This window comes from Sinohyriopsis cumingii, unplaced genomic scaffold, assembly GCF_028554795.1.
Source record: "Sinohyriopsis cumingii isolate HCF-2022 unplaced genomic scaffold, ASM2855479v2 utg001437l, whole genome shotgun sequence".
Taxonomy (NCBI): Eukaryota; Metazoa; Mollusca; class Bivalvia; order Unionida; family Unionidae; genus Sinohyriopsis; species Sinohyriopsis cumingii.
In genome coordinates, this window is record NW_028315999.1 from 142,452 (window position 1) to 156,090 (window position 13,639).

General features: G+C 33.4%; 1 protein-coding gene across 1 annotated transcript in view; it reads left to right on the forward strand.

Annotated features, from left to right (window-relative positions):
• LOC149772485 (uncharacterized) overlaps positions 1–11,355 on the forward strand; it is a 34,019-nt gene extending 22,664 nt beyond the window's left edge. The window contains exon 3 of the mRNA XM_089947736.1: positions 1,409–11,355. Coding sequence (XP_089803862.1) covers positions 1,409–1,510 — 102 coding nt within the window. The 3' untranslated portion in view covers positions 1,511–11,355. The remainder of the gene's footprint in view (positions 1–1,408) is intronic.
• The last annotated feature ends 2,284 nt before the right edge of the window (positions 11,356–13,639 follow it).

Below are 13,639 nucleotides of genomic sequence, written 5' to 3' on the forward strand. Positions count from 1 at the left end.
CAGGTGTATAGTTCTATCTCCTGTATTGGCAAAAACAAATGTCACTTGCACTATAGTCATTTGTCAATGTCAGCATTGATGTTACTATTTGAATTGTCAGATTCCATGCTTGAATTTTGTATTAAGTGTTTGAAAATCCAACGTATTTTTGGGGTAAATCTTATCATGATGTATAAGTGCTCTGTAGCACCTTTATTATTGTTTATTCATGTTAGGTACAATTTGTTGACTGACTTTTTGGCCTTATCTAGCTGTCCATCAAATACAGCTTCGTTACATTTTGCACTTAGGTCATTTTTCAGGCTATGTGTTGGGGCATCCCTTTTCCATAATCACTTTCTAGCTTTTCAAAGTTATACATCTCATTTTCAATCAGTTCAGTAAAATTATTTTAAGCATGGTCTATGCAGTTACCCTTTTTTTTCCCCAGACATCATATTGTTGACTTTGATCAAAGTCACAATTCTTGCAAACAGTTTTAGAACTGTATTGGGGTATGCAGCTTTATATGGATGAAACCATGTGTTAGGTTAATTTCAGACACTCCACATTATCGTTAAGAAGAATTATGGCTTGGTCCCTGATTGTCTGCTCTCCTTTGGTTTCTGCTGCATAACTGTACTGAGCAATGTCAAATTTCAGTCACTATCATTCTTCTTAATATTGACCTTGAATAAACTGGATTTACAGGATTCCACTGATTGTGCATTCTTCTAACTTGAGTTTTCTAACGAAAGTTCCTGTTTATTATCCTCTCAAGCAATTTGTACTGACTTGGTTTTATTTGATAAAATCCACAGGCATTTATAGTTTCCTTCAAGTTTACTGCTGGCATCAACTGATGGCATTCATTATGGTTATTAAGTTTCACATTTTGCAGATGCTCGATTGTTTTCTGATAAAGATTTCCTCTATGTGATGGTGTCTGCATATGTCTAGTGACACCATTTTTGTCATCCATGTACTAGGATAAAATCCACTTTGCATGAAGCACACAATGCAAACTCAGGACCTTTGATACTCACTTGCACCAACTTACACTCTAATTTTCAAGGATTGTTGAACTTGGTGTAATATTTTTAGCTGATTTTGTTTTTCAGCATCAGAAGAAAGCACACATTTCAGCATTTTGACATGAATTGACCAAAAAGATATGATACATTTCAACTATAAAAAGGTATGTGTGGTAGACAGCCTTTAGAATGGTATTTTTTGTCCACCAGCAGAGGGAGACACATGTATGGATAGGTGAATGCTTATCAGTATTGGGGCAGGTTTAACTAAATTTTTACAGGCAGTTTTAGTGACATTAAAAGTAGGATTATTTTAAAGACAACACATATCAGCTGAGCTTGAATACAAGTCTTGCCTCTAGTTTTGCATGTATATCTTTTGTTTTGTTTTTCAGCCTCTTCCTCCACAACCCTCAGAATCTGAATCTGAGATGAACTTTCCTGCTATTCCACAGAAGAGGAATGCTGCTTGTCAGAATGGAACAAACTTGGAATGATCTTGCCTGCCTTAATCTTTCTCATTCAGGATCTTCCATAATCTCAACTGCTGATCTAAATTTCTTGTATAACAAATGATGAATGATGCTAATTGGAATGAACCACACAGGAAATGAGCTGATTCTTTCACATTTTACTTTTATATGTTATACAACACACTTCCTTTCCTCTTTCACAGTTAATGAAGGCAATTTGTTTGAATGGCTGAACAGGGAATGCAAAAACTTTCTCACTCTCAGTTTTCAAATAACCTACAACCATTATTCCTTTCTTTTGTCATTATGGCACATATATGTTATGAATGACGTTTTCGCTGTTTTATTTTGATCTGTTTGAATGGTCAACTATTTTGTATTCTTCATGCATTATTACTTTCTCTGCACAAGCTTAAACAGATATAATATAGAAGCATCAAAGAATATTTTTCTTTATATATTTGCATAAATCAGAGATTTATTTAATCTCCTTTGAGAATAAAATATGCTTTTAGAAGGTCCAAATTTGTTGCAGTAATAGTTGTGAATAAATTCAACATTTATTGTATGCATCAAGTGCAGTAGGAAAAGGGGGCATGTCTAGTTGCTAATATTGATCCATTCATCTGTAAGTCTGAATGTAAAATCTCAAACCTGAAAGCTGAGAAATTTTTTCACATTTTATCATGGTCATAAATAGATGACTTAATTAGATTTTAACACCATTGCTGCATCCTTTCAGTTCTTGTACACATTTCTATATATTTAAAACTTAGACATTTTGACAACCAATAGACATCCTAAAGATAATTTGAGGGTCCTGTTTTCCATAAATTTTAAATATATCTCCAGAACTTGAGCAACACTTGATGTAATCTTTCTGACACTTGTTGAAAGCTGTTTCATTTTTCATAGATCCCAATTTCAGTTTTTAATTATTTTTATTCGAGCAAAGAAGAATGATATTTGATAAAGATTTGAGAAATATTCAAGGATAAATGAACCATAAATCAATACAATGCTCAAGTTTTAAGCAATAAAAGCTTCTAAATGTGGACTGTTAAGGCCACATTGCTTGGAAATTGGCATTTAATTGTAGAAGTTTGAAAGTGGGAATATTATACTCTCACAGGTAGTGTTTGAATTTTTTTAATGAAATTGGTAAAAATGCCAGAACTATACTTAAAACAACTTAAGAAATATTTCTGCATTGAATACCTTAACGTACATACAGAAGCCTGAATGAGTTCATTTTTTTTTCTTCTGCATTTTTAGTAAGGCTGTGCCAGAAGTGTTTGTTCCTTTTTTAAATGTTTACATTTTTATAAGACATTGGTTTTTAGCTTGATATGTTTAAGTGAACATTTGTTAAAATTTTGTAAATACTTTTGGAACGTAAATAAATATTTCAAGCTTTTAAAAGTTTAGTATATATTCAGCAAAGGAAACATTTCACAAAGAAAATGAAATTGAAGAGCTGGGAACCAGTATGTATTCAATATGGAGCCTTTTTTTTTAATGCACCCACTGCTTGCAACCAGGGCATATTGATTTAGGCCCCACTGTCTGATGAAACTTGTAATGTGGCACAAAAACACTAAACCTAAGCAGATGAATTTTTTCTATCATGTTTGTATTGATATTTTGATCACTTTGATTGTCAGTCTCATTTGATGTCAGTCTGTTAAGCAAATTTTCAGTTTTTTAAATAAAAAAATTGAATTTTGTGGACTTAGACATTTTTTGACAAAAGCCATACTTGCATGAAACAGCAAACTATACCTGAGGTAGACAAATGAAATTATTGATAATAAAATTTGAGCCATTACTGTTTGCAGACAAAATGTAGTAGAATACTTTGGATTCTAATTTCGGGATTTAAGTTTTGTGGTAAAAACTGGTTGGAACCATGCTTATTTTAATACACTGTGTATTTTATTGTCAAGTTTGGGAATCAGATTTACACCAAATCTGTGTGAAGATTTTATAGAAAGAACTGCTTCCCCCTCTCCATTTTTGTAACCAAATTAGATTACATTTTTTGCATTCATTTAATGGAAGAAAAAGATATGCAAAATATGTACTCATTTCCATTTAACATGTACATTATCATTATGCAATCTTACAGAGTATATGCATTGTTTCATTTGATGCTCAGGTCCAATAGGTAGACACTGGCAGTCTATGCTTCCATCTGTTCACTTGTAGTGTCTGACCGATAACTTTTAAAATATGCAGGAGCTTTTAGTCACATCTAAATATTTTACTTATAATTATTAAAAGGACCATGTGCAAAGTCCAGAGGATCAAATGATATTTATGAACTTCAAATGTACTTCTCTCTGTTCTCAAGCTTGTTAACTATGAGACAAAACTTAATGAAACTTTACACAAATACACCATCACCATATGATGTTTTGCATGGCAGATTTAAAAGCTTTAATTCAGAAAAAAATAAGCAGGCAAAATAATAAAGGGAAAAGTCTTCTGACTTGCACTTTTGTATATATTACTTTATTATATTAAAATTTATATTTAGCAAATGTTATTTCTCTTTAAATATGTTCATAATTATTAAATGCTAAAAATGGACCATAATATGCTTTGTTATGTAAGTAGACGCTGAATAGCTATATTTAAAATGAAATCATAACACATTCCAATGCAGCTTTTGTGAGACACTTGCCAGAAGCTTAGTGACTGTTGGCAATTAAGGTTGACCTTAATTGGTTAAAACTAGAATCGGGAACTAAATGGTGTTGAACTTAAAAGTGATTTTGCATTTACATGTAACCTTCATGTCAGTTATTATAACTGGACAAAGTGATGAGGTATGTGAAAAGATGATTGAAAAGAAAGTGTTTACAGTAGGAAAATGTAACTGATATACATGCAAATGAAGAACCACAGTGAAAATTTGTTGCTAAAAGTTCCCATTAACAATTTTATTTACAGTTGGACATGTTTAGTTTCGGTCAGTTGTATTCTGTTTCTATATGCAGATATTAATTTCAACATGAACCTATTTTTCACATATGCATGTATTTGATTTTAAATATTCTGCTGAAATATGCTGTTCATGTCATCATTTAAAGCATATTCCATCATATATTACATTATGTTTTACTTCATGTCAACATTTAAAGCATATTCCATCATGTATTACATTATGTTTTACTTCATGCACACATCTACTGCTATGATAAGTTCACCTTTACCAGTTATCTTCACCTGGTTTGATTGCGTTGCACCATTAATTTCTAATGTAATTTATTTGTCACAGACATTCTGTAAATATATGATTACCAAATGACATGTTCCTTAAGTATGTCAAGGAATCAGAACAATATGTTCTGTATTTAAAACTGAGAGGTTACCTCAACTTGGAAGTACTAATGTTAGAAGATAACATTCCACTATCAGGACCTTCTTTAGATTCCTTTACTTTTTTTGCATACATAAAAGTCATTCATTGTTTTGTTCATTGCTAAATTTTGTCCTGTGAGCATTTTTGTTTCTTTGCTTCATTTTCTCATGTGAAAAGGTTGCTTTACATATAATGTGAAAATGATTCACACTTAGTGGGTTGTTGTTTTTGTTTTTTAAGGAGTGTATTGGTTTGTAACTGTAAAGGTCAAAACTAGTCTAATAGTTTTATCTATACAAAGGTTGAACATTACATACGGTCATTTACATTAGCTGCAGTACTTTTGCAAGGTGAACATAATTTTTGTATATAGATTTTGTATTTAAACAAATGATGAGACAAAGAAGGGTAAATGTCCAAAATTACTGCTCAGAATGTCAAACCAGTCTGCTCTGTCAAACCAGTATGTTATGTTTTTGAAAAGTAATGTGAGTCATGTACAGAGAAATACATCTTGCCATTGGTCATATTTGCAGTGTTTGAGAATAAGTTACTTTTTTATTTAGGCTTGAAAAACCTTGCTTTGTTTAAAAGAGAAAGTGAACAGTTTTACACATTTTACTTAGATTGGCCTTGGTTCATTAGTTAGAAGCAAAGCTTAAGGTTTTTCACATTGAATTTGTATCCTCTTGGTTTCATTATAAAATGTATTCATATTCTTTGAGCATTTATTGATGTGCCTTGGGGAAATGTTGCACTGTGTGCAATAAAGAAAACATTTTTATTCTATCTTTAGGTAATAGTCAAGCAGTATTATTAGCTATGTATTCATTCATATTGAACTTCATTAACTGTATGTGGAATACTTGATGTGTCTTTTATCTTTGAAATTTTGTGGCCTAATTTTTGTCTTTATGTATTTTGCTTGAGCTTCAGTGTCAATGTATTTGCTGTTTGCTGACATCTCTAGCTATGTCATTGTGGCCTTTTAGTTGACCCTGTAGGTTTGTTGTGTATGCTTGTTTAGCTAGCATGTTCACTGTTTTTCCTTGAAAACCAGTTTTTTGTACATTTCATGGTTACTGCCATCTTCACTAGCCAAGGTTCCAATATGTTAACAATATCTACACCTTGGTGGATCGAGCAGATATTTTAGTGCTTTGTCCTAGTGACATCTATTGTATTTCATGAGTTGCATCCCTTAAAACGTGGTGCCAACTGACCAATATCATGTAACAGCAGTACGTTGTACATAGTGGAGGCAGTTGACTTCAAAAGGATACTTTGTAGGTTTAACATCAAAAGTATGACTACATACCAGAGAGAAGCCATTACTGTTGTATTTAAATGAAAGGTATTTGTACAAACACGGACCGTCAGTAGAAAATTGCTTATTTATCAGTCCATTTGAGTTTTGTGCTCCCTTTATCTTGATCATGTAGGAACAGTGTTCAAATTTGAACAATTTAATTTTGATTAGAGGCAGTGGCTTGCCGCTGCATCCACTGAAATTCACAGACATGAAGCACAGAAATATCTGCCCGATCTGCCAAGGTGTGGAAATGGTTCATATTGGAACCTCGGCTAGTGAAGATGGGTTACTGCAAACCACAGGCTGAAAGACCCAATGAACTTCATACATAAGCAATGAAACAGTGGACTTTTGGTTGAATTCACACATTTCAGTACCAATAGAAATATAATATTTTGTGAAATCTACAAAAATTTGTTCCCACAAAAAGGAATTGAAATAACTAGTCTATATAATTAGTCTATATTAATCAAGTTCTTGTATTGACTCAAGTCCAACTGCAAACTGCACAGACCTAATGCTCTGGCAGATCGGGGTCTTTGCAGTTTGTTAGGTGTAATCAGTAGAACGAAGAAAATTGACCTTGATCTGCCAGCACAATATGCAGTTGCAGATGAAGGTCTATGCTGTTTGCAGTTGAACTCAACTTAAAAGTGAGGTTATGTGGTAATTAGTCCACGCCAAAAGATGCATAATGTGCAATATCAATATTCCTGTTAGTGTCTGAAATTTCTGCATCACATGGGTAAATCTCAACATGTATTGATCTTAGGTTTGATCAGGGCTTTTTCAGAGGCATTCCATCGGCCAAATTTGTTGGGTTTTTTTTAAAGAGGCAATGATTATATTGTTGAATGACATTATTTCTCAGATCCTGTAGTTCTCACATTTTATAATAACCATGTCATAATACATGTGTATGAGTACAAGTGGTTCCAAAAAATGAATCCGTTTACAACAGTCTAGTAATTATTTTAGAACCTGACTTTGTAAAAGGCCACTGGTAAGATAAATTGCTAGTATTAAAAGAATGAAGCCACTAGTCAGACAGTAGTTAAGAGTTCTTTTCAGGGAGGAAAAACTGTTTACATGGAGGATTTGAGCTGCCATGTTTATCTTTGTACAAAATGCATCTATATGTAAATGGCTGGCAGATTAGGCACCTACATCATAAAAATGACTGACTACAAATCTTAAATATTCTGAGCAAGCAAAAAGCTGTTTGTCACTTTTAAGTAATATTTCCAAGCCGAGTAATTTTTTACTAACTCTAATGTTGAGTAAAGTTTTATGATTTAGGAACCATGATTGATGCTGTTTGTTTGTAATCATAAATAGAGCACACAGTGTAAAATCTGATCTGTCCTCTGCACACTTATTTAGCTTCTGCCCCCTGATCTGCTATCCTCGGCAGCATACTCTGCCATGTTTGCTGATCTGTCCATTGTTCCCTGGTCTCACATTTGTGCCCTGATTGTGCTGGCATAGATACGTTATTTGTGCAGTTGTTTGTGCATTAGACATGAGAAAATATGTTTTAGTACATCACATGATAACTTTTCAAGTTCTAATTAACTAGGACACCATTTTTCTCAGTGACTATTGACTGTGGGATGCTATAGGCCTTTTTGATAACTGATTTATCTGTCTTTAGAGGGAAGCTCTTCATGGCTGGCAATCACCTCTGAGGACTATGCTGTCAACAATGGCATTTATGGATAAAGGAATCTTTGAAATCAGTAACGCATACAAGAACAAATCATCAAAAGATAGGATGATATGATGTATGGTTAAATAATAGAAATGATAAAATTGGTGTCATACCAAATTTTATTAAAATTGTTCTCTGATTAACACAAACTGGATTGATTATCTTTTGTAGAAATCCTCCAAAAGACAATATTTACAGTTTATATAACGGGAATCCAATTGGAAGAGTATTTGATAAAATTCCTAATAAAGTGTATTTAACCATATTGAAATTTAGGTTGTCACACCATAAATTACATTTTGAAACTTGTCAGTGGATTGAAATTCCCTATGAAGAAAGAAAATATATTAAATGTTATTGAGCAAATTCCATGACCTCTTTCAGTGTGAATTTTTCAGGGAAGCTAGAGTGAATCTGATTAAGTAATAGTATTACCTATGACTGAATAATTTGATATTTCAAAATTTAATGACAAATAGGAACAAAAGTACTGGTTAAAAACTAAAGCAAAATTATGAATGAATTAGATGCCAAATGGAGGACTTTATTGGCTACCTATCCTGATTCCACATTTCAACTGTTTGCCACTCTTTTAATTATTACGGTGAAATGGATCAAAGCATTATCGTTTAAATCATTGATCACTTTTCTTTAGATACTCCCTGGACTTGTAAATACTTAGATGATGTAAACAGTTAGATGATCCATTCTCTCTCATTTTCTGTCTCCTAACATTTTCTCACTTGTTTATATTACGCCAAGATGGATTCGTATATAACACAGATTTGATTGTACTTGGCTCGTATGCCATATATGTATGGCCTGAGAATGATTTTTTCAGTCAAATCAGTTTTTGTTATAGATTAGTGCTTACAAACAAGTGAATAAGAAAAATATAAGACAACTGCAGAATACACCAAAATCCAAATTAATACATAGTACTTTCTTCGTTTTCAGTCTTGATTAGAAGCAGTCAACTGCCACAGTATCTGACCCTTGTATATATGAGTTCAGTATCATATCTTTTCCATGTGCATTGCTTTGATCTTTGCAAGAAGACTGATTATTATAACAGAGTGTGCTAACTAACAGTTATTTACACAGATCTCAGTAGCAATGGAAATGTCAGTGGACAAGATGTTTTTTTACATTATTCAGTCTGTCATTTGTAAACATGAAGAAAATCAATCTAAAATCAGCCATACTTATTCACGTCTTTCAGTGAAATAGTATCTACTGAAATACAGTACGAAAATAATAAATATCTGAACTTAGCATTTTGGGCTTGCTTTAATTTGGGTATTTTAGATTTTACAACTTCTTATTATAACAGTGTGATAAATTATGAACATTTGGATCAATGGTCCTGGAAATTCATGTGCCAAGGTCCACTGAGTCAACAGAAAAATTCAATTCAAAGGGTGTAATCTAGTTTCCAAAGAGGCCTGTACTTGACTTTGGGATTTGTATCTGTTTCAGTGGGCACTATTGTTATACACATGATGTTATGTGATGTACTTAATCTATTATTGCCTTCTCCTTTGGAAACTTTCTTCTTTCAGAGTTTTAAGTGAAATGAAGGTGAGGGCACTACACCCTACCAAACAACATTGTAGTGTTGTTTTGTGCAGAGAAGGTGACAATAGAATAATACGATATTGCCCAAAATGCAAAAATGGAAAGTGTTTATTACAGAAAGAGCTTTAAAAAAAAGAAAAATAAGGTATAACCTGGATGAGATTAGGGACACTGGCATTTTATTTTAATTATAAATTTTAGATGCATGTGTAGAAATTATGTGCAAAAGAAAATGTGGAGTTTGAAGAGGCATATCCAGATTTGAAGGTTCAGAATCTATTATTTTCATGTGATCCCACCTTACGGTCTTGGATGAAGAAGCAATGCTTTTTACATGCATAGGGACAATACCAGACTATTGTTTGATGCAGATATCTCAGCTACATTATGCAGGTTCTGTGTTAAGTATCCTTACATATAACACTAGAACCAATTGTACATAAATACTTCAAAAGAAAACTTTTATCATACTTGTAATGCAATTTTTTATGAGTTTAGCTATCAGTATCACAGAGTATAAAATATTAGTCGATGACATGTTTCTGTTGTAAGTGAAGCTGTGTTTGCATTTTGTAAACAGTGTTGCACAATATCATAGACAAGTCCACCTTAGCAGAAGCTTGACATAGCAATCACTTTGGCATCCATGTGATTGTTCATACATCTGTCCATACCTTAGACTCAAGTCACTGTTAAAGTTTTGTACTTTTGTAGCTAAATAAAATATGGGTTTAACAGATGGGGAGTTTGTTTTTATCTGAGTACAATGCACACACATTTAACTATAAACTGCACAGACCCCGATCTTTTTGTGATTATGTTTTGGTCCATAATATGAGGTAGCATATACCCAGATCTCTTGATGGATTATTTTCAAGTCCAGCAAATTAGGTAATATAGAACCATATTTGTTGGTGCGTTATGTTGGAGTCCAGCTGACTAAGATAACATAGACCCAGATCTGTTGGTGCAATATGTTTGTGTCCAGCTCATTAACATAACATGGACCCCAGACCTGCTACCACACTATGATCATGTCAAGCATATTAAGGTAGAATGTACACAGTTCTTTGGTGCATTATATTCAGGTCCAAGTAGATTAAGGTAGCATAGACTCTGACCTGTTGGTACATTATGTTCATGTGCAACAGATTACGTTAGCATAGGTCTAGATCTGTTCATGCTTTATGTTTGAGTCCTGTAGATTAAGACAGCATAGGTGGCCCAGATCTGTTGGTGCATTACTTCAAGACCACATATTAAGGTCTACAATGGTCACTTCATATTGTAAGTGGAATAAATAGCATAGCTCTAGATCTGTATGTGCTTTATGTTCAGGTCCAGCAGATTAAGTAGCATAGACCCAGATCTGTTCATTCATTATCTTAAAGTTGCAGATTAAGGTCTGCATTGTTTACTTTATATTGTAAATAGGACAAGTAGCATAGACCCTGATCTTCATGTATTATTTGGTGCACATTTGGGTGTGTGCTACAGTCTTATTTTTTTAAGCCTGCCTTAACTGAAGCTCAACATAGATGTTCAATGTTTGTAAGTCCGTGCATCCATCCACATCCTAGATAAAGGTCAGTGTTAAATTTTGTTTTAACAATATAGCTAATAAAAGATGGACTGAACATAAAGAGGGTCTCATGTTTTCATATAAATGTTAGTGCTGTGAATACAGCAAGATCCACTTCTTAATGATCTGTATATTTTCATATTTGTACTTGCATCATGCTTCATTAATTCCGTAACCTAATTTTTGTTATGTACCAACTTGCATGTCTAATTTTATATGGAGATGTGTAATAATTATATATAGATTGTGTATTTTATTGCTTTTGTACAGATCTTTACATTTTATATGAAAAAATGTTATAATAAAGAAATAATATATATCTACAATGTTGTCTCTTTCTTTTTCTTAATTTTCATTTAAATTTCAGTGCTAAAGGGAACAAGTAGCATGTGTTTATTTTATAGTTAAACATGATTAGGTTTGCAATCATTCAGTCTGTTGCATCTGTTTTTATATAAAACATTTTCTTTATTCAGATGCATTATAAATGAGTTCCATGATAAACTTTACTCAGGACTGTGTACTGGTTATTCAGACTGGAGTGTGCGTGTGTGCAGGTACATATTTATATCTACTGTTATATCTGTACATTTGCTAAATCTGTGTTATAGATTCCATTGTATAAATTAGTACATTTAAGTATGCATTTATGCCTTTCTTCCTGTTAAGGTGTCTACAGCAATATTATGTCCGATCATCTGGTTGAAGGCTTAATGGATGAACTTCTTTAGTCTCAGTTGGCAAGAACCAAGATTACTTTGAACTGATGTAAATGGGGTCCAAATGCAGCTTGAAATATTTGTCCAATGACATTTAGATAGGTTCTTTCTTGTGTTCTGTTTCTTCTGAACTATTTTATCGACAGAAAACTTAATTGGGACCACTCGGATGTTACTAAACACATGTCTTTATTATATGCATTTAAATACCTAAGATTTAAGAACACATTCAGATAAACAAAGCATAACACACAGCACTCACACAGTCAACTTGTACAAATGGTAATGTTAATCACACATTGAAGATTCATGTGGACAACTTGTACAAATGGCACAGTTGATCACAAATTGAAGAACCACATGGAATACTATTACAAATGGCACATTTGATCACACATTGAAGAACCACATGGACGACTTGTACAAATGGCAATGTCAATCACACATTGAAGATTCACATGGATGACTTGTACAAATGGCACAGTCAATCACACATTGAAGAACCACATGATCAGCTTCTACAAATGGCAGTCAATAACACTGAAGACTTGCATGGTCAACTTGTATAAATGGCAGTTAATCACAAAATGACAACTTACATGGTCAACTTGAACAAATGGCACAATCAATCATACACTGAAGACTGACATAGTTGAACAAATGGCACAGTCAATCACACACTGAAGACTCACTCGGTTAACTTGTACAAATTGCAATCAATAACACTGAATACTTGCATAGTCAACTGGAACAAATTGCACAATCACATACTGAAGACTCAGATGGACAATTTGTACAAATGAAAGTCAATCACACAATAAAAGGCACATGGTCAACTTATAAAAATGGCACAGTCATACATTCAAGACCTGCATGGTCAACTTGTCATAGGGTTAAACGCCATTTTTCAGCACAAGATCAACTTGTACAAAAATGGCAGAGTCAATAACATAATGAAGACTCGCATGGTCATTTTGTACAAATAGCACAGTCAATCGGACATTAAAGACTGACATGGTCATTTTGTACAAATAGCACAGTGAATCAGACATTAAAGACTGACATGGTCAACTTGTACAAATGGCACAGTCAATCAGACATTAAAGACTGACGTGGTCAACCTGTACAAATGGCACAGTCAGACATTAAAGACTGACATGGTCAACCTGTACAAATGACACAGTCAATCAGACATTAAAGACTGACGTGGTCAACCTGTACAAATAGCACAGTCAGTCAGACATCAAAGACTGAGATTGTCAACCTGTACAAATGGCACAGTCAATCAGACATTAAAGACTGACGTTGTCAACCTGTACAAATGGCACAGTCAATCAGACATGAAAGACTGACATGGTCAACATGTACAAATGACACAGTCAAACATGCTTAGAAGACATACATGAACAACTTGTACAAATGACATGGACAATAACACTTTGAAGACTCGTGGACAACTCTTACAAATGACAGAATTGCACATTTAAGAATCCTGGACATCTTGTACAAATGACACAGTCAATCACACAGCATCTGCCATATCACTATTCAGTGTGTACATGTAGCCATAAAGTATTCAACTGCTTAAACAAATTTTATAAGGATATTTACAATTTCAAATTTGTGGGAAATAAATTCGCAAACCAAGGACTTCAGAATGTAGTGGCATCAGAACAATATTCAAATTCTATTGGATATTCTCTTATTGAAAAAGTAATTAAAATAATAGGTTTCTACAGTCTTTGTAAGTAGGACAAGAAGGTGACTAGTCCTGCTGAATCTTCACGTCATTCCCACAAAACAATGTTAGCTACGTATCTAGATTAACACTCCACGGAGAAGCAAGGCCATCAATTGTTTCTGAAATACATGTAAACATAATCT